The 21,182-nt window shown below is 41.3% G+C and overlaps 3 protein-coding genes across 7 annotated transcripts in view; 1 reads left to right on the top strand and 2 right to left on the bottom strand.

Annotated features, from left to right (window-relative positions):
* Window positions 1-21,182, top strand: part of Mcm3 (minichromosome maintenance 3) — a 411,323-nt gene that overhangs the window by 365,113 nt on the left and 25,028 nt on the right. For both annotated transcript variants that reach the window (XM_067125992.1, XM_067125991.1), the window contains 3 exons: window positions 1,111-1,247; window positions 8,630-8,794; window positions 16,472-16,819. In XM_067125992.1, coding sequence (XP_066982093.1) covers window positions 1,111-1,247; window positions 8,630-8,794; window positions 16,472-16,819 — 650 coding nt within the window. The remainder of the gene's footprint in view (window positions 1-1,110; window positions 1,248-8,629; window positions 8,795-16,471; window positions 16,820-21,182) is intronic.
* LOC136851617 (uncharacterized) overlaps window positions 1-21,182 on the bottom strand; it is a 221,337-nt gene that overhangs the window by 196,628 nt on the left and 3,527 nt on the right. The gene's annotated exons all lie outside the window — the stretch shown is intronic.
* Window positions 8,577-21,182, bottom strand: part of LOC136851618 (androgen-induced gene 1 protein-like) — a 188,065-nt gene continuing 175,459 nt past the window's right edge. For 2 of the 4 annotated variants that reach the window (XM_067125998.1, XM_067125996.1), the window contains exon 7: window positions 8,577-8,781. The gene's annotated coding sequence lies outside the window, so the exon portion shown is untranslated. Of the gene's footprint in view, window positions 8,782-16,978; window positions 17,273-21,182 lie in introns of those variants that run through there. The other 2 variants (XR_010856930.1, XM_067126000.1) reach the window with 1 other exon arrangement.

Here is a 21,182-nt window from a genome sequence, read left to right as displayed (position 1 = left end):
AATTGTAAATTACCGAGGTTAAAGGGAAAATGATTAATTGTTCCCGTTTCTTCTTTATTTGTGATTTTTGTCTTACAGTTCCACCTATAGTTCTTAACTGTTTCTTAATGGTTCGAGACTTTAAGATAATAGAAGAGACTTTGAAATAATGGTTTTAGAGACTTGGGAATTAGATTACGGTGACTATTGTTTGAGAGAGTCTTTCTTCACTAAAACACTTCTCTTTCTGTCTTTTCTGCTTCCCACACTTGGGAATAGTTTCTCTCTCTATCTTCCCACTAAACTTTTTCTCTGTCTCTCTCTTTTTCTCCCACCTTTTTCTCTGTCCCTCTCTTTTCTCTATGCCTGTCCTTATATCTCCCATTTTCCCTTGTGTCAACCATGACGTCATATTCTGGGCAGGTACTGCTTTTTTGAGGCACCTCCTCCACTTGGTTCATTCCAACTTTTGGAGGTGTGGAAATTCCTGTTGATTATTGGGTATTTGCTCCTTAGGTCTCGGGCACTGATGGCATTTGATTGGCCAAAACATCTAGGCTTGACCTGTGGGCGTGGCTTATTTCCTTGGGCTATCGTTTGAAGTCGAGGGGGTTGGGTGTATTTTCCCACACTCTTACTAACCATAATGCATGGATCAAGGCACGGCCAGATGCAATTTCTCTTAGCGCCTCGTTAGTGCTGGTGTGTTCTTGAAGATATGGTTGGAGACTTGTTTTGACAGACTGGGAGAGTTATTGCGTTATGGTCCTTCTGACCCAAATGGAAATAGGATATTTCTACTTCAAAAATACCTTTTTCTCTATTCACTCGATACATATTTTTTCATGGAAAAAAGAAATTACTTTTTAAAATTTTTATGGAAAGTGAAGGATTTTTTATTCATGCTTAAATCCATGCATCATTTAGGTTACATAATTCATAATTTTATTGGTTTTTATTTTGGAAATTTCTGCTGAAAAGTGGTTACTCAACTAAAGAATGAGACCAAAACCACCATTTATTTTCATGGCACCTCCCAAATATCTTAAAGGCTCATTTAGCTGAAAGAGCCCCATGATGTTAAGTTTTATGTCTTAATTATTTGTTGCTAATTTAAACTTGTATCCTCAGGGTGTTGATGTTTTTGAATTGTTGTCCAAGTCTCTTGCACCCAGTATCCATGGTCATGAATATATCAAAAAGGCACTTCTTTGCATGTTGCTTGGAGGAGTAGAGAAGGTTCTTCCAAACGGAACACGATTGAGAGGGTAAGTTAGTAAAGCATTTGTTTTCATCATATTAATGTTTACTCTTGAATATTTTGTTGTATCTGCTACTGGATCAAGTATTTCTATTTTATGTTTTGAAAAGTGATTCTCACCGTATGGCATGTCTCAACATTGGGTGCTTAGCACTATTTATTTATTTTTTTTTTTAACTAAAGCCAAATATTTGGTGAACACTAAATTTTTATAGAAGTGACTTACCAAGCAATTACATAGCTACTAGCTTTCCACTTGGCAGTCTTAAGAATTCAAATTTTCGCGGTGGTGCTACCATCGCTAGTTTAGGTGACAGGGGCCCACCCACTTTTGGAACTGATAGGTACAACTCAGCAAAGAGCTTCAATTCGTTTTCTGCTGGCTCCCGACTAACATTGGTGGTTTTGTGCAGTCTCATCATTTTTTTAATATATTTTTCCAGCTCTTTGGTGAAGTATTCAGGTTTTCCTTGTTTTCGGTATGCGCCGAATATTTTTCTTTATTTTTCGTAGCTATTTAGAAATTTTGTTAGCTGTGGTTAACTTTATTCTAATTAGCCTGGATGTGTTGTAGAACGAGATAAGTAGAAGACATACCAGAGGTCCAAGGGAGGCTGATGGGGTTTGCCCACGGGTAGTTGCCCCCTCCGCCGAGCCTGTTGTCCGTTCCCAGGCTGCGGCTGAGCGCCACTGGAAACGCGTCTTGGTTAGTGCTGGTCATTTGTCATCGAACTTGGGTGACTTGTTGCCCAACAGGACGCACCAGCGGCTCAGAGTTGTTACCTCTAGGCCTTTGAAGAGGCATTACACCGTTGCAGACATTTCTCCTCCTGTTAAGATGTTTAAGGAGACAAGTGCCAGTCTACAACCTTCGTGCACCTTCACCATTCCACCTTTGGACAGCCAGAAGTTGATGAGGTTTTCGAGTGACCAGTGATTGTGCCTAGACACTCTAGTCTTCCTCGTAAGCATCCATGGCCCTCTTCTCTTCGGTCTCATGCTTCTAAGCACCCGTCTCCTTTGAGTCGCGTGTTATTCACTTAGGCACCACACTTGGCTTCTTCAACCTGCTTGGCGCCAACCTCACCGCTTCCACACCCATCTTCGCAGGAGGATTCTTCCTTGGCCCCACTTCGTTGTAAGCTGGAGAATATTATGAGTTTCTTGAAGAAAAGATCTTCGTCTTCAAAGAGCTAGGATCTGTCTTTGTTTCCAATTTCGTCAGATGAGGAGGAAACAGAGCACGATTCCACCCCTTTGTCAGCTTACTCCGTTTTGCTGAAGTTCTTCCAGGCAAACTTTCCCTGACTTTTTCGAGCTGCTTCGTATGCTTCACCTGCATCTACCTTCCTCGTGAGGAAACACTTCGTACGCTGCTTGTTTCCCCAAGTTAGTTCTTTCCTCCTCTTTGAAGAAATTTCTTCAAGAGGTGGATGAGTGGTTGACGTAAAAGAGTGAGCAAGGTAAAGCTACCTCTGCCTTCCCTCCCTCTAAGCTTCTGAAGAAGAAATGCCTCTTCTATGCCACCAGAGGCACCTTCATTGGGAGAGTCTGCTTTCTCCGAAGAGGACTTCTCTGGTCTGGTTGATGCAACGTGTCAAGCTGCGTTTCCTCGGCCAAGATTATGTTTTCCTCTCGAGCCCATCCATCTCGTCAAGAACTTTTTTAAAGTTTTGGAGATCTTCAGTTCTCTCGACTGGACTGTCGGAGCTTTGGTGAGAAAAAATTGAAGGCTGTCTGGACCTTGCCGAAAATTTTGCTTCTGGCTGGTTTGGTGTTGTATCGTGTGCTGACAAAGCCTTCAGGGATGGTTCCGCTGAACTTGTTCCATCTTTTCTCGATGGACATCATCAAGAAATGGAAGTTGCGGTGTTCATTTGCAACAAAGGGAGTAATTGCTATCCAGAAATTGGCGCTCTTGTTTTCTTCCTTAGCTAAGCAAGACCCATCTCTTCCTTCACAAGACAGTTAAGGAAGTGTTATCAGCCCTGCACAAGAAATCCACTACGGATCTTTTGGCTTAGTCTGCCAAGTGCCCAAAGGAAACTCCCTCTGTTTCCAAGTATTTCTTGCCCTTGCAACTGCAGCCCTTTCGTGGAGCAAGATCAAGACCTCAACCCAGACCTCGTGCTAACCTGAGTCCTCCCTTGAGGTCCATCAAGAAGTTTACTTTGAAGCCTGCCACTAAGAAATGAAGCTTTTGTCCTTCATGCACCCGTTGGAGGTGAGCTTCATCTCTTTTGGGAGGAATGGAGTCGCACAGGAGCGGACCCCTGGGTCCAAGTACTGAGAAGTGGCTACTCCATTCCTCTCAGACAGGTCTCCCTTGTCCATATCACCGATCATCTTGACGACCTACTCGGTAGGGTCCAAGAAGTTTTTGGCTCTTGCTTAAAAGGTAGAGTCCTTGATTCATGAAGGGGCAATAGAGGAGATACTGGATCGTTCGTCGGAGAGGTTTTACAACTGACTCTTCGTAGTCCCCAAATCATCGGGGGTTGGGGGCCCATCCTGGACATCAGTGCCCTGAACTTATTCGTAGTGAAGATGAAATTTTGCAAGGAGACTTTCCACTCTGTCATGTCCTCTCCATCAGGGTGACTGGATGGTCTCCCTGGACATAAGAACACCTACTTCCATGTTCCCATCCAACCGGCCTCTAGCAAATTTCTGAGATTTGTGTTTAGGAGCAAAGTCTTCCAGTTTTGGGCCCTTTGCTTCTGTCTGTCCATGGCCCCTCAAGTTTTCACCAGGACCCTTGCTCCCCTTGAGAATGGCTTCATCCTCTCGGGATCAATGTATCCCTCTACTTGACGGTAGGCTTCTCCACTCCACATCAGAAATGCAGTGTGTGGAGAACTTGAAGAAGACTCTTCGCCTAACGAAGGAGTTAGGCATCTTGATAAACCCTCAGAAGTCACAGTTGACTCCAACACAGACGATTTCCTATTTAGGGATGATTCTGGACTCTTGAGCTTCTCGGGTTTTTTCTATTCCCCAAAAGGACAGTCTTGCCTAAGACTGTTCGTGAGTTCCTCTCTCTCTCTTGGTATGCTCAGCAGTCCAGTGGATGAGTCTCCTAGGCATGTTGGCCTCAGTAGAACAATTTGTGAAGTTGGACAGGCTTCACATGAGGCCCCTACCATTTTACTTGAAAACAAGCTGGTGCAGAAAGACTCAGCCAGACTCCTCTGTCTTCCCCATCTCGTCGGAAATCAAGGAAGATCTTCGATGGTGTTTGTCAGAAGAGAAGCTTCCAGTAGGAATATCTCTTCTGCTGCTGTACCCAAGCCTAGAATTTATTTCGATGCCCCCAATATAGGTTGGGGAGCCCTTTTAGGGAGCCAAAGGGTCTAGGGAACATGGACTTCGATTCTGAGGTCCTTACCTATTAACTTAAGAGAGCTAAAGGCCATTCACCTGGGCCTTCACTGGTAGCAGGAAAGATTGTAGCAGTGTATGTTGACAACACCACAGCCTTGTCTTATGTCTGCAAACAAGAGATCACCTCCTCCTCCTCCTCTCTGCGAGACGGCGAAAGACCTCCTCTGGGCAAATCATTACCAGCTGAAGGTTGTTACTCGCTTTGTGCGGTGAAAAATGAATGGCTCCCCAGTCCCAGACCATCTATCATGGGCAATGGATGCCATGCTGTTGGATTGAATGGACCTGGATGTCCACACCTTCCCACCTTCAGAATTGATCAGTGATCCATTGTGTCTCAGGAAAGAATGGTCTGTGGATCTGCTGTGCCTGTTAGTGGACCTCCCAGGACTTCTGCCACAAAGACAGTCACTGCTCAAACAACCACACTTCCTCAGGTCCCATCAAGGATTGTCCACTCGGGCCCTAACAGGCTTCAGACTGTCGGGAGCATTGTCAGAGTGTAAAGACTTTTCAAAGCAAACTACAGAGGCTTTTGGTAGGTGTAAAAGATCTTCTGTTAGCAGTGTCTACCAATCCAAGTGGTCGGTTTTCAGAGGATGGTACCGACAAATAACATCTAGTCTTCTCCCTCTACCTTAAAGGGGTATAGGTCATTGTTCTAAGACCTCAGATTTTATCAGATCCTTCGAAACCTCCATTAGAAAGCCTGGATTTTCTCTCTTAGAATTCTTTTAAGAATCTCACTTGGTAGTCTCTTTCTCGTGGCATTAGCAATTGCAAACTCATTAGCAAGCGGTAAGCCTTCGACAAAAGAGTAGATTTTGCAGGTGGAAATGCCAAGAATGAGGACGTTTCCAAGCCTCAGCCTCGCTCGTTCATTATTAGGAGCTTAACGGACATCCTTGGGTCAGAGGAGAAAGAGAGACTTCTCTGTCCTATGGGAATCTTGAAGTTCTATATTCAGAGGACCCTCTGACAAGCTTCAATGTTCAGTGAAGATACCTTCATGCCCTCTGTCAAAGAATGTGCCTTTCTTTAGTAGAAGTTCGATACAGAAGTGCATTCTCAAGTTCAGGAAGATGTTTTATCCTCCCTTATGGTCAAAGCTCATGAGGTTCAAGCTGTCGCTCTCAGCCAGGAGTGTCCCTCTTTTTCAACTAGCTGGCATAGTTGAGAAAGGAAGCATAGAGGCCTCACTGTCCCTCCTCTGTCTGTTCGCTTGTTGTAAGGTCGAGTTCAAGGGAAGCCTGGGGGTACAGTGTACCTGGAGTACCCACCAGTTTTAATGGTTGGGTTAGTGGTTCTATATTTTAGTTGTAGGTGACAGTGTTGTGTTTATTCTGGTCTATGCCCAGGGAAAGGGAGCGATGTTTTGTCTTTGTCAGCCCGCGGTGAACTTCCATGGCTGCAAAGTTCCCACTTAAGTAGAGGCAACTTTGAGCCAATACTGCCACGTCCTCTACAGGTTAAAATGAGTGCCAACCAGAGGCGGTACCTGCCTAAAGCAGCTCTTACCAGTTAAGGTACAGCAAGCATTGGCCCAATGCTAGCAACCTCTCTAGTTCAAAGTCATTATCTTTAGTAATGTTTTGGATTAGAACATGTCCATGATTCCCACCTCCTCTCAATGTGGAATCAGCTATGTAAATTGCTTGGTGTGTCACTTATATAAAAATGACATTTTTATGATAAAGTTTTATATATACCTACTAAGCAATTAAATAATCGGAGCCCACCCTCCTCCCCGCAGTGGACATATGTGCATCAAATGAATTGAAGCTCTTTGCTGATTTGCACCTATCAGTCCCGAAAGTGGACGGGACCCTGTCACCTACACAGATTCCACTGGAGAAGGCTCTACCAAGTAAAAACTTAATCAAAACAATGAGACACTTGGCAACGCACAAATTCCCTACTCATAGAGTGCAGGAAAGACATGATACGGTTTTAATAATTTCTTTATTATAGCTGTATATTTACTTATGAGATCAGATGATGCTAGAGGTAAGAAGCGCAAGCATAAATCTGTATCTATGCTAGAAAATGTTTCCCTGTTAGTGAATGTTTAGTGTCCATTTTCCTCAATAGATGGCGGTGTGCTTTGTTTACGTTTTGATGGCAACATTCAAATGCACTGAGTGATCACTGAAATTCATTCTTTATTTTTGTCATTTTATTACCCTGTACAATCAAAATAAATGATGAAAAAACTAATAGCAATAATTATGAAGATAGTAAATTTAGGAGATGAAAATCAGTCATGATAATCTGCAGATTCTTAGAAAAGTTAAGTACGGTAGTTGATTTGTGGTTAGGCTAACTCAGGAATGTAGGCAAAATGTGTTAAATAAAGTACATTATTTTAAAGAAAATTATACAGTATGAAGTTATAAAGTGATAAAGTGAAAATATGAGTAATAAAATGATAAAGTGGTGTCAGAATTTAGCCAAGTAGTAGGTTAAGTTGGCTATTTGTATGTGAAAGTAGCTTGCAAGAATATGTTTGCATAGGGGCTTTATTTTTTAGGGATGTATATTCTATATTCTGGGATTTTCTGTGGTCTGGCAGTGGCCTGGTCCCAAGGTTCGTAAATTTAAGAGGTTGGACTGTATTACGATATTAAAGTAATCATGTTTCACACTATAAAGACATAATAAGCTGGACTAGAGCATTATTTTTTTGAGAAATGTAAGGTGGTGGGTAAATCTTTATGAATATTCAACCATGCCCACCACATGCAGGCACAACAACTTAGTGTGAGTTGAGTAAGTGGGGAGATTGTTGGACCACAAAGTTCAATGAATGAAAGGTACTGTACATCCCTGTAGGGGGATTGTACCACCAGTGCACCTCTTGTGGTCCACTGTAGGCATTACTCGAGGTTCTTTGTAATGTCCCTTCTGTCCCCTAGCTGCAACACCTTTCATTCCTTTTACTGTACTTCTTTTCATATTTTCTTCCATCTTACTCTCCACCTTCTCTTAACAATTTTTTCTTAGTGCAGCTGTGAGATTTTTCTCTGGTTACACCTTTAAAACCTCCTTTACCGTCAATTTCCCTTTCAGTGTTGAATGACCTCATAGGTCCCAGCTCTTGGCGATAGGTCTGAGTTTTATATTCCAATTCCAGTTCATAAAAGGTAGGTGTTATTCCATCACAATGCCCTCTTATTACCCGTATGGGTGTAAAGATGTAGCAAGAGTGGATAAATAAGCTTGAATGGTGAGTGGGAATTCACCCAATTAAAAACTTGTGATGATAAAAAAAAAAAGGAAAGAAGACCTTATCCAGGGACAAGTACACTAACCTTTCAAGCAAGGCATTGGTGTTTTTAAGGATAATGCCATGTGCTTGGGATTTTTCTAGTTACCATTGTTGGACAATATATATGTAGTTTCTATGTGGGATTTTGATCTCATAGAACAAACTGCCTGTACAGGAGGTTACTTTACGCATTAATAGTAATTATAGGTTACACCATCAATGGATGGTTGTAAGTACTTCATGTCAGGGCCTCTAGGGTGAATGCTTTTTGACTGTTTCATAATGCAGCCATTGTACGCTTTTGAAGTGCCACAGTGTTGGGGTTTCTTTATTGCTATCTTAATGTCATGTTCCTGTGCCATAATTTGATCTGCATTATTTTCAAAATGATTTTTTTCCATTCTGTCCTTGATTACACTTCTTTCAAGTTAAATTTTATTCATCCATTTCCTATGACAGTGCTAAAAATATTTAGGTATGCTGAATTATGCTCATGTTGGCATTGAAAAAAAGGATGCTGGCAGAGCAGTCCCAAGTTAGGGACTCTAAGTAACATTCTTTAACATAAATTTTTCCTTTTTCTGCTAATACTCATCACCATTACTACTGTTATAAATTGTCTGCTCCACTGAATGGTAAACCTTGTGAGAACCCAGGGGAGGTTGAGCATTGAAAAAAATTTCAGTTGCTTCTTTCTCTTTGATGGATTTTAATTTTACCCTGACTTTATCTTACAGTGACATCAATATCCTCTTGATTGGAGATCCCTCTGTGGCCAAATCCCAGCTACTTCGGTATGTTTTGAACACTGCTCCTCGTGCTATTACCACTACTGGCAGGGGATCCTCAGGTGTAGGTTTGACAGCTGCTGTTACAACTGATTTGGAAACTGGAGAGAGAAGGTAATAAAACTTTTCATTTAAACTAGGCTTATGAATGATTGTTGACTAATTAAATCATGTGCTATTAAATATGGTAATATACCGAGGAAAGGATGTAGCATGCATAATAAATAACAATGTTGGCTAATGTTCAACACATTACTTTCCGAAACATGGCTTCATGCTGGAACGTAAGTACAAATTGTTGATGTTGCATGTTTTGGCTTAGGCTAATTGTAGGCTAACTGCATTCTAAAAGGGCAGTGGATGTTAATCATGTAAGTCCGTAAGTTTCTCTAGACCTTTTCAGGTTACTCTTGTAAACTATTTCTCTTGATATATAATAAATGCCCGCTCTTGTTAGTGATCACATTAATTTCAAATTTAGACTGCATTGCACATTTTATTTTACACAAGTTCATAATTACATATATTTTTCTCTTCCTTGAGTATTTTATAGTTAATGGCCAATTCTTAAATCATTGATTAAAACATACAGGTGCCTTGGACCATGTGGTAAATGTTTTGATATGAATGATTTTACACAATCTTCCTATTGTAGGTAATTATTTTACTGATATTTTGCATTACATTATTTAATTTTTTATTTTTATATAAGTAACTTACCAAGTAATTACATTGCTATTAATTCCTACTTTTCACTGCAGCTTAAGTTTTAAATTTCGCGGTAGCGCTCTTGTTTTGGTCTAGGTAACTAACCCCATCCACCTTCAGGAAGAATAGGTACAAGACAGGTCAGGAGCTCAATGCGTTCCTGCCGCTCATCGACTGAACATCGGTCGTTGGGTAGCTTTTATTTTGAATTGATTTCACCGGTTGGTTGCAAGCATCACCGACTTGGTGAAGTACACTGTTCATCTTGGTAGTGCTAATCTATTTTAGCTTAGCTTGTTTCCTGATTGTGACTGAAGTATGTCAGATTTTAGTGCTCATAGTACTAGGTATTGCAGCAAGGGCTGCAAGACTAGATTGACATCTGCTAAATATGACATGCATACTATTTGTAGTATTTGTAGAGGACAAACTTGTTCTCCTGACCGTAATTGTGATGAGTGTAGGGAATGGAATCACGGGAAATGGAAAAATTTGAATTCTCATTTAGCAAGACTTCAAAGAGATATAGAGAGAAAGGTGGCTCCAAAAGCCGAAGTTCGTTTGTCTAATTCTCATGAAGTACCTGTACCTTCGACACCTGTGACTGCCTTTTCCCTTACTCCAAGTCCTCTAACTCTGCCATTAACTGTTACCCGGCTCCCTTCCTTCCGAGCCCAGTACCTTAGCCAGCCTCAAAGCCCAGGTAGAAAAGAAATTTAATGTTCTAGTGGATACCGTAACCCAGCTTGGGGCTTTGGTTAGGATCCTGATGGAACAAATGAGTGCTCGTAGTGTTGGTGCAAGTGTTGTTTCAGTGGAGGAGGAGGCTACCCGTCCCACCGATGCTCCTAGACAAAGGCCCTTGTCAAACTCCCCTGCCCCTGTGAGGAGGCAAACCGGATATCCAAGGGAAGTCGGTGGGGTTTGCTCATGGGTAGTTGACCCCCTCAGCCAAGCCCGTTGTGTGGTCCCAGGACTCGGTGAACACCCACTGGAAAGGCGTCTGTGTGGATGTGCACGCCTTATCGTCTAGTGACTCCAACTCTGACTTGGGCAGGAGGCATAGTGGGCTTTTTCCCTGAGTCTTCCAGACCACTGAAAAGATCTGATGCCCCTGAAGCGCTCCTCTGCTGCCTAGTAAATGTTCCAGAGATCTAGATCATAGTCCAGAACCCTCATGCAGCATTTGGAACCAGAAAAGCGCCCTGATGTCTCCTGAGTATTTTGTCCCCAAGTGTCCATATTAGAAAAATGACAAATGACCAGTAGTGGCCGAACACCCAGTGATGGCCGAGCTCCCAGAGGGGGATGTAAGTGTAGTGTGTGAGCTCACAGCTGGTGTCAGACGGCCCAGTGTTGTCCGTGTGTGCAGTGGATTCTGAGCGCCCGGATGCAGCTGAGCACTCAGTACGAGCCGAGCACCCAGACCGTTGTTCGGTGACCGAACGTTAGGTGTCGGATTGTCCTTCTAAACGCTTCCTATCTAAGAAGCGTTCAGTGTTAGATCATCCCTTAGCCAAGTGTTCACCTGTCTCAGATGGTTCTTTGCTCTTGGCGGCTTCTCGTGACTTCTCGCCCGCCAGTATTAACAAAGTCACCTGCTTGTTTGGAGCCACCACCCGCCAAACGTTCAGCACCACGTACTGCTCTCAATGAGCACCCAGCACAGTCAGATTTGATGTGTGTCAGTGTTCCTGCGGTGCAGGACTCCTCCTTGGACCCGATCCATCATTGACTAGATAACATTTTGGACCGATTAAAGAAGCCTTCATCTGCAATTCAGGAGCAACCGGACTTGGCTCCCTCATTGATTTCTTCAGATGAAGAAGACATAGAGGAGGATCAACCCACGACGGCTTATGCTTCTTTAATGAAATTCTTATTATTTTGCTATCCGTAGTTCTTCTCTATTTTGGCTCCATTGTCTCCAGGCTCTGCTTTTATGATGAGGCAACTCGCAAGCGCCTCTAACCTGCCGAAGATGGTCCTCTCCTGTTCCTCGAAGAAAGCCTTATCCCACATCGAGAGTTGGTTGTCTGACAAGAGGGATCTCGGGAAGGTTACCATTTGCACTTCTTTCGCTCGTCTGATGAAAAGGTGTCACTATTATGCCACCAAGGAAGCTCCTTCTTTGGGAGTGTCTGCCTCCTCCCAGGGGGACTTCTCTGGCTTGATTGACTATGCGACGTTTGGCATTCACTTCCGCCAGGATCTACTTTTCGTCTTCGGAGTTGGACCACTTAGTGAAGAACTTGTTCAGTCTTTGAAATCCTCAGCTTTCTAGATTGGACTGTGAAGAAAACTGAAGATTGCAGACTGTGAGGGCTTTGATGAAGAAAACTGAAGATTGCGCTTCCCTCCAAGACAATTTTACAACAGACTGGTTGGGAGTTTTGCCTTGCGCGATGCGCTTCCCTCCAAGACAATTTTACAGCGGACTGGTTGGGAGTGTTGTCTTGCGCGGACAAGGCAGTTTGTGATGGCTCGCAAGCACTAGCTTCTCTGTTCGCCTTGGGCATCCTGAAGAAGAGGGAGTTGTGGTGCTCATTTACCACAAAAGGAGTTGCTCCCTCTCAGAAGTTGTCTCTTCTCTTTGCCCTTATGGATCGTGGTAGTCTGTTTCCTAGTGCTACTTTAGAGCGCATAGCTTCTGAGCTACAGAAGAAGACAATACAGGATTTGCTTGCACAGTCTACAAAATGACCTAAGCAGCCAAGTCGTACACCTGCGTCCCCCTTTAATGCTAGTGTGGCTTCTCCATTACAGCCACGGCCCTTTCGAGATGGCAAAGCCGGATATCAGTCCCATCCACACACCAAGATCCGTTTAGTGCGCCCAATCAAGAAATCCTCAATCAGACCCTCCTCTAGAAAGTGAGGATTTGGTCCTCTCTGTTCTGGTGGGAGCCAGGCTTCTTCATTTCTGGAGGAAATGGGAAGAGAAGAAAGCAGAACCATAGGTTATGGAAGTCCTGTGAGAAAGGTATTCCATCCCGTTCAACGCAGAACCCCCATTGACTTCAGTGCCCATCAGCTTGACAGCCTGCTCTGTAGGCTCACAGAGGTTTTCGGCCCTGTCAGAGGTGGTTTCTTCCCTGCTCAGGAAAGGGGCTATATAGGTTGTGGAAGATGTAAACTGGAAGGGGTTTTACAACTGCCTTTTTGTCATGCCCAAGTCATCAGGAAGGTTGGAGACCTGTCCTGGATGCAAGCACCCTGAATTTCTTTGTCAAAACAACAAAATTCAGGATGGAAACCAATCAGTCAGTACTGTCTTCCATCCTTCAAGGGGATTGGATGGTGACGATGGACATGGAGGACGCATACCTTCACATTCCAGTCCACCTGGAATCCAGGAAGTACTTAAGGTTCGTAATCCAGGGCAGGGTCTACCAGTTTCGGGCCCTTGTTTCAGCCTCTCCACAGCCCCATAGGTCTTCACCAGGATTCTTGCTCCATTAGCGAAATGGATACATTTGATGGGTATCAACGTATGCTTTTATCTTGATGACTGGCTCCTACGTTCTCCTTCAAGGACTCGCTACATGGAGGACTTACAGAATACACTCATCCTCGCCCAAGATCAGGGCATTCTAGTCAACTTTCCTAAATCGCGGTTAGTCCTGACTAGTCAATCGTCTATTTGGGGATGAGATAGACTCTGAGTTTTCGGGCTTTTCTGTCACAGAGAAGAATCCAATCCTGCCTTCAAATGGTTCAGAAATTCCCTGCTCTCCCTTCCTGCTCAGCCAAAGTGTGGTTGAGCCTCCTGAGCACCCACTCCGTCCATAGAGAAGTTCATGCCTTTAGGGAGACTTCACATAAGACCCCTTCAGTTCTTCCTAAAGGCTAGCTGGTGCAGGAAGATGCTCCCGACTCACTTCCCCATCACTCCCGAACTCAAGGAGAACCTTTGGTGGTGGCTCAGAAAAGGGAGATTCTCAGTCGGGATATCGTTACATCCGTTGAACCCAGCCTAACCTTATTCTTAGACGCTTCAGATCTGGGGTGGGGAGCGCATCTGCAAGATTCGGAAGCTGCCGGAAAATGGTCGCAAGAAGAAAGGAAGCTCCACATAAATGTGAGGGAGTCGAAATCACTGTATTGCTCGCCAGTTCCAGACCCTTAGGCATGGGCAACTGATGCAATGCTCCAGGACTGGTCCAACCTGGACATGTACACCTTCCCCCTTTCAGCATGGTGATGGAAGTCATAACAAGTTTTGGCTGCAGAGGGAATGGTTCCCAGACCTTCTCTCAATGTTCTTGGACTTCCCAATACTCCTACCACAGCGTCAAAATCTTCTCAGGCAACCCCATTTCCTTCTCTTTCCTCAAGGTTTGTCCACTCTCTCTGACAGGCTTCAAACTGTCAGAAAGCGTGTCAAAGCGAAAGGATTTTCAAAAGCAGCTGCAAAGCTATTGCCAGCTGTATGTGGCAATCCTCCTCCAACGTCTACCAGGCTAAGTTGTCAGTTTTCCGCAGCTGGTGTCGAAGATGCGGTATCTCGTCTTCTGAAACCACTCTTGCGCAAATAGCCGACTTTAATCTTACTGAAGTCTTCATGGGGTCTAACGACTTCAACTATTAAGGGGTATAGATCCATGCTTAAATTGGTTTTTCGGCACAGAGGACTGGATCTTGCAGCAAGTCACGATATTAGCGACTTAATTAAATCTTTCGATACTTTGAAAGAGGGCAAACCGACTGCAGTACCTTGGAACTTGGATGTCGTACTTCGTTGGCTCTCAGGCCTACCCTTCGAGCCCCTTCATGCATCATCTGTGAGAGACTTGACGAGGAAGACCCTCTTTTTAGTGGCCTTGGCCACAGCCAAAAGAGTTAGTGAATTGCAAGCCCTGGACAAACAAGTTTGCTTTTCACAAGGGGATGCGGTATACATGTTTACTCTTAGGTTCCTTGCAAAGAATGAAACCCCATCCAATCCCTGGGCTTGTTCATTCTCTATCAAGAACTTATCAAGTATTCTTGGCCTGACAGACCAGGAGAGAGTTCTCTGCCTGGTCAGAGCTCCAAAGTGTTACTTGAAAGAACTAAGAACATCAGAGGTCCCGCCCATAACCTCTGGTGCTCCGTAAAGAACCCTTCTCGTTCTATGTCCAGAAATGCACTATCCTTCTTTCTTAGAGAAGTGATCTCTGAATCCCACAGAGGTATTCAGGAAGATGCCTTACCCATATTGAAAGTTGAAGCTCACAAAGTGAGGGCAGTTGCCACTTCCTTGGCATTTAAGTGTAACCTGTCGCCCTCCACTATACTTCAAACTACTTTATGGAAGTGTAGATCTATTTTTGCCTCTCATTACTTATGCAGTGAGGAGACCACATATGAAAACTGCAGTACGTTAGGTCTGTTCTCTGTGGCTGGCTTGGTATTGGGGGAGGAAAGATGGGAGTGTATCTTCTATTTCTCTATATCCTCGCCTTGTTTTTAGGTGATTGAGTTATGGGAAGCCTGGGCTACTGTGTACCTGGAGTACTCACCAGTCATTGTTTTAATGGTTTGGTTTGGTTTTGTTTTTATGTGATGTGTAGGTAACAAGATTATTTGGTCGATTTTTTCTTGTACTGCGCGCAGGGCAAGGGCATATCTTTGTTTGTTATGACACCTTAGCAACTATCGGAGGACTCCTAGGCGGCAAGGCACCCACTAGAGTAAAGGCAACCCTCAGCTTTACTGCTGCCACTAAAGGTTGATGATGAGCACCGACCAGAGGCAGTAACTGTCTGCCGTAGCTCTCTCATCAGGTAAGGTTACAATAAGCATTTACCAATGCTGCCTATCTGTATTTCAGATTCATCTCCTTTACTAGTGTTTTTGAGTAGTTAGTATCCATGTATCCCATATCCCATCTATGTGAGATTCAGCAGTGTAATTGCTTGGTAAGTTACTTGTATAAAAATGACATTTTTATAATAAATAAAATAAGGTTTTATATATGCTTACCAAATAATTACATGATCGGAGCCCTCCCGCTTCCCCTCTCATGGACATAGAGCATGATCGAGTTGAGCTCCTGAGCCGTGTTGTACCTATTCTTCCCCAAAAGTGGGCGGGGTCGGTTACCTACACCAAAACAATAGCGCGCTACCGCGAAATTTAAAACGAGCTGCTGTGAAAAGTAGGAACTAATAGCAATGTAATTGCTTGTCAAGTGTATATAAAGTCTTATTTTATTATAAAAATGAAATTTTTACAAGGTTAATTGCATGAGACTGGAATTGCGGTTCAGCCAAGCCAGTCTCAAGCAACTAAACTTGTAATAGGAAATTAAATACTGTAATGCAAAATATGTCATTAAAATAATTACCTTTGGAACTTTGCTGAAGGGATACCCATTTGCCATTCCTCATTTGGCTCTACTGGCCAGACAGATCATTTAGTGTACAGGTTTCATGTTATCTTAATGCTTGTTAAGTTGGTGAAGGCCCTTCCTTTTTTATCATAAAAATATGATGTAACTGGCAATTGCTGCAATGATGTTATGATTGTAGAGGAGATATTCCTGCAGATATATGAAGTTATGGGGGGGTTAAAATTGAAGTGTGAGAGAGTACTGAAGAGTAGAATTGAAGTGTGAGGTTTTATCTGTTGAATATGACTTTGGAGACTTGCTACTGTTGGGAAGTGAAGGTACATGATAAATGTGTGTGATCCCTTAGTGGGGTAGTGCCATCAGTGCACCTCATGCGGTTCCCTATGAGCATTACACTTAAGGTTCTTTGCAGTGTCCCTTTGTCCCCTAGCTGCAACCCCTTTCATTCCTGTTACTGTACCCCCATTCATATTCTCTTTCTTCCATCTTACTTTCCACCCTCTCCTAACGATTGATTCATAGTGCAACTATAAGGTTTTCCTCCTGTACACCTTTAAAACCTTTTTAATGTCAATTCCCATTTCAGCACTGTACGACCTCATAGGTTCCAGCACTTGGCCTTTGGCCTAAACTATATTCTAAATGTGTGTGACAGGTTGCACTTGGTTATACAGTATTTTTAATGTTACAGTAGTGTTTCCATCCAAAAAGGACAGTAATGAGCTTGAATATATACTTTTTTTTCAGGCTGGAGGCTGGTGCTATGGTTCTTGCTGATAGGGGAATTGTTTGTATTGATGAGTTTGATAAAATGAGTGACATGGACCGTACAGCTATCCATGAAGTTATGGAACAAGGTCGTGTAACCATATCTAAGGCTGGAATTCATGCAAGGCTCAATGCCAGGTGCTCAGTTTTAGCAGCTGCTAACCCAGTATATGGCCGATATGATCAATACAAGACACCAATGGAAAACATTGGCCTTCAGGATTCACTTCTCTCACGTTTTGATTGTCTCTTCATTATGCTGGATATTGCTGACCCAGAATCAGACCGCATGATTTCAGACCATGTAGTGAGAATGCATCGATACAGGTGAGAGATTTTTCCATCATATTGTAGTGTTCCTTTATTTTTATTATTTCTTTCAGTTTATATCTGCTACTTGTTAAGAAGATCACTTCTTCGTAGATGTTGATCTTTCTGGCTTTATGTAGTAGCGTAGTTTTCCGAGGAGGCTTTAAAAAGACACAATTGAGTTTTCTTTCTTCATTAGCATCAAAGAAATAACTTTACAATAGAAGTACAAGGTGATATGCAGTACAAAATATAGGGTGAGTCAATGTGAGCCTGCCTTCTTATATCAGCCCACAATTGGTGACGTTTGCAACCTCACGCCTTCTTCTTTGTGCCTTAGCTGCTCCTTGTCTGCTCCTTCTCTTCTCTTATCTGCTGTCTTTACTTCTCTCTTTCTATCTACTCTCCTGTTCCTTCTCTCTGCTTTCTCTGTCTCCTGCTCCCCCTTAGAATTGGATTCCTTAAGGATTTCTGGAAGATATAATTAAGTTTTGTATCATGGAAAAACACTTACAACTCATTGTAGATGATGTATTTATGTATTACAATTTAATAAGTGTCAAAGTACTTTATGATAAGATTATATTGATGTGCCCTTCAATACTAGGATCACAAACACAATCACACTGTATCCATTTCCCATGTTGGTTAATAACAACCCATCATTGAAAAGGGAACAATCAAACATTTTGCATTAGAAGAACACACTTTGTTGTTATCTTTCTTTACACATAAACAGTTTGAGGAAGATTACAAAACACGTTCCTCAAACTGTTTTTGTGTAAAGAAAGATAACAACAAAGCATGTTCTTCTAATGCAAAATGTTTTATTGTTCCCTTTTGAATGATAAGTTGGTTATTAACCAACATGGGAAATGAATACAGTGTGATTAATGTGTTTGTGATCCTAGTATTGAAAGGTACAATCAATATAATTTTATCAAAGTACTTTGACACTATTAAATTGTAATACGTAAATACATCTACAATCAGTTGTAAGTGTTTTTCCACGATACAAAACTTAACTATATCTTCAAGTTCTTTAGGAGTAATAATTGTTGGGCTCAAAATACAAATGAATAACCTGTTATTATCACCCTTCTGCAAAATTGATTTAATGTCTCTTTGAATTGTGTTTAATGTTTTATCATTATTTTTCCATGTCTTTCAAAACTGATCCCTTTCTTATCAAATTTTCTATATATAATATATATATATATCATTTATGATATTTTCACTACAAATTATATTTATGATATTTTCACTATATACATTATACAGGCAGTCCCCGGTTATCGGCGGCCTTCCGTTTCTAAGGGTGTGATGATAACCGAAAATCGCCGCTAATCGAAAATCGGCGATTTTCAGGGGTTATCAGCGGCTCTGTTAGGTATATATCGGTGCCAATACCCAATTATCGGCGCTGATAAGCGGAAATCGGTGATTTTCGGCGCCGAAAATTGCCGATTTTCATCACTAGACAAGCACCATAAAACCGGATCGCTGTTAACTGGGGACTGCCTGTACTTATGACATTTTATTTATATATATTTTTCACTACATATATGACATTTATATTTTCATTACATACATTATATTCATGATATTTTCATTACATACATATTTATGACATTTTCTTTATATATGTATGTTTCACTACATATATATTTGATATTTTTAGTTCAAAACCAGTATACATATACATATTTAACTCTGCCTGTTTCGTAGATTATATCTTTTGTTTACAACATTATCTACAGCATTTTCATGTCTTATGTTATCCATATCTTCAGTGGACCATGGATCTGTTTTTACTACTTTTATATGATTCCAGTGAACTACTTTTTCCTTTAGATCACTTTCATTGTTTAATTTTAACACTTCTAGAACTCATATGGTCCAGTGAATTTGGGAGATACCTTTACATTTGGCCCTTCTAGAACATGATTTTGTACATAAATTTGAGTACCTACTTTAATGTCTGGTTGGTTTAATGGTACCTTTATTATAATATTTTGCATGAGTGTTATGAACCTCTTTTAATTTTTCCCTTGTTTTCTTGATTATCTCGTAAGTATGTCTGGTCTTCCATGCAACATAGTCATCATAGTTAAAAGTATGTCTGGATGGTGTTGCATTGCCTAATAATGTGTTAGGCATTCTTTTCTGATAACCATATAGCAAAATGTGTGGGGATTCTCCTATTGTCTCATTTACAGTATTATTCAATGTGAATTGTACGTCTTCTAATGCTAAGTCCCAATCTTCTGTCCGTGGGCTCACTAAAGTTTTCAGGATATCCTTTATTTTACAATTAGTTTGTTCTACTGTTCCATTAGAACTTGGTTTGTAAGGTGTTATTTGACACTTATTTATTTCATAAAATTCACATATTTTCTTTAAAAAATCACTAGTAAACTCAGCAGCATTGTCCGAAAAAACTTGTGGACATGAATGTCTTGTGATAATTCTAGATTTAAGAGCTTCTGCTACTGTAGCTACATCTCTTATTTCTTACTGGTACTATTTCTATATATCTAGTTAAATAGTCTAAGAAGACTAATATTAAATATTAGTCTTCTTAAACTACTTAGACAGATTTTGTCTATTTCCTCTAATAGTGGTTGGAAATGGACCTAAAAAGTCCATTGTGATTACCTGAAATGGATTTCATTCCAATGGATATTTTTCAAGTGGAGCTTTAAGATTTACGTTACCTTTATGTCTGTTACAAACTATACCGTTTTGTACAGAGTTTTTGGCATCTTCACTACAATGTGGCCAAAAATAATTTCTGGTTATGATTCTGCTTGTCTTTTTAATCCCTGGATGTCCTGCTAACATATGAGTGTGTTATTTCTAAAACTTCTCTGATTAGTGTTTTTGGGATGTATAGACGAGAACAACCATTCATCTCTGTTGGCTTTTTATACAACAACCCAGTTATCAATTGAAAATCAGGTTTTAAAGATTCGTCTGTCATTAACTGTCCTACTATCTGTCTGATTTCTGCATCATTTTCTTATTGTATTTTCACTCTTTCTAGATCTAAATCTACTACCTGACAACTAAAACAAAAGGTATTAAGGGCAATGCATTTTTCTGTTTCTTCTTGAGATCTGGATAAGGCATCTGCCAAGGTGTTAAATCTCCCTGGAATATACCTGTACCTGAATTCTGGGGCAAATTCTAATACACTAATGAACCATCTATTGAACTTCATGTTGTCGGTAAAGGCTCTCTTTAAATAAGTCACAAATAGGTTTGTGATCAGTAAGCACATTAACCTTATGATCTAAGAGTATGTGTCTAAATTTCTTTAAACCCTAATATAAAGTTAAACACTGCTGGACTTAAAACTCTACTAGCATAATATACTGCCCTCATTCTAGTTTTTGCGTTTTGCAACAATAAGCTCCTAGTCCTGTACTTGAGGCATCACAAGCTAAGTAGAAGTTTTTGGAAAAATCTGGATAAATTAAAACAGGGTTCCTGGTCATTTTGCTCTCTAGTGTTTGAAAGGCTTTTTCTTGTTCATCCTTCCATTCATAATTAATGCCCTTCTTTGTAAGTTCTGTTAAAGGTTTGGCTCTAGTAGCAAAACCCTTTATAAAAGGTCTATAATAATCTACCATACCTAGGAACCTTCTCAATGCTTTCAAATTAGTGGGAGCTGGGTAATCAACTATTGCCTTTATTTTCCTGCCTGCATGCGCAGTCCATCTTCACTAATTACATGACCCTAAGTATTCTAAGGATCTCATCAGAAATTGACATTTCTTTCATTTTATTTTTAGTCCTGCAATTCTTAATCTCTCTAGGACCACTTGTAATGTTCTGAGATGACTTTCTAAGTCTTTGCTAAAAATGATTACATCATCCAAGTATACTGCAACATTTTCTGTCCCCTAGAATTTGTAGCATTAATCTGACAAATGTTAATGGGGCTGATGTTAGTCCAAATGGCATTACTTCAAACTGTAAATGTTCTTTATGTGTGCTGAAGGCTGTGAATGGCTTCGATTCATCATCTAAGGGTACTTGCCAATATCCATTAAGTAAATCTGAGGATGAAAATATTTTGACCCCTCCTAATTGACCTAACATGTCCTGGATTACTGGCATCGGCATTCTATCTGGTACTGTGTTGGAATTTAACTTCCTATAATCTGTTACGAGTCGCCAACTACCATCTTTCTTTGGAACAAGTAACAATGGGGAATTATATGGAGATTTAGAAGGAATTACTACTACATCTTTCATTTCTTCTATCAACCTGTTAACTATGGGTCTCTGGCTTATTGGTAATCTGTAATTAGGAATGAAAAATGGCTTGGCTCCATCATCTAACAAAATTCTGTGTTGTAGAACATTTGTTCTT

This window comes from Macrobrachium rosenbergii, chromosome 23 (genome assembly GCF_040412425.1).
Source record: "Macrobrachium rosenbergii isolate ZJJX-2024 chromosome 23, ASM4041242v1, whole genome shotgun sequence".
NCBI classification, from domain to species: domain Eukaryota; kingdom Metazoa; phylum Arthropoda; class Malacostraca; order Decapoda; family Palaemonidae; genus Macrobrachium; species Macrobrachium rosenbergii.
The sequence above is the reverse complement of the archived record's forward strand: the minus strand, read 5'-3'. Positions and strand labels throughout refer to the sequence as shown.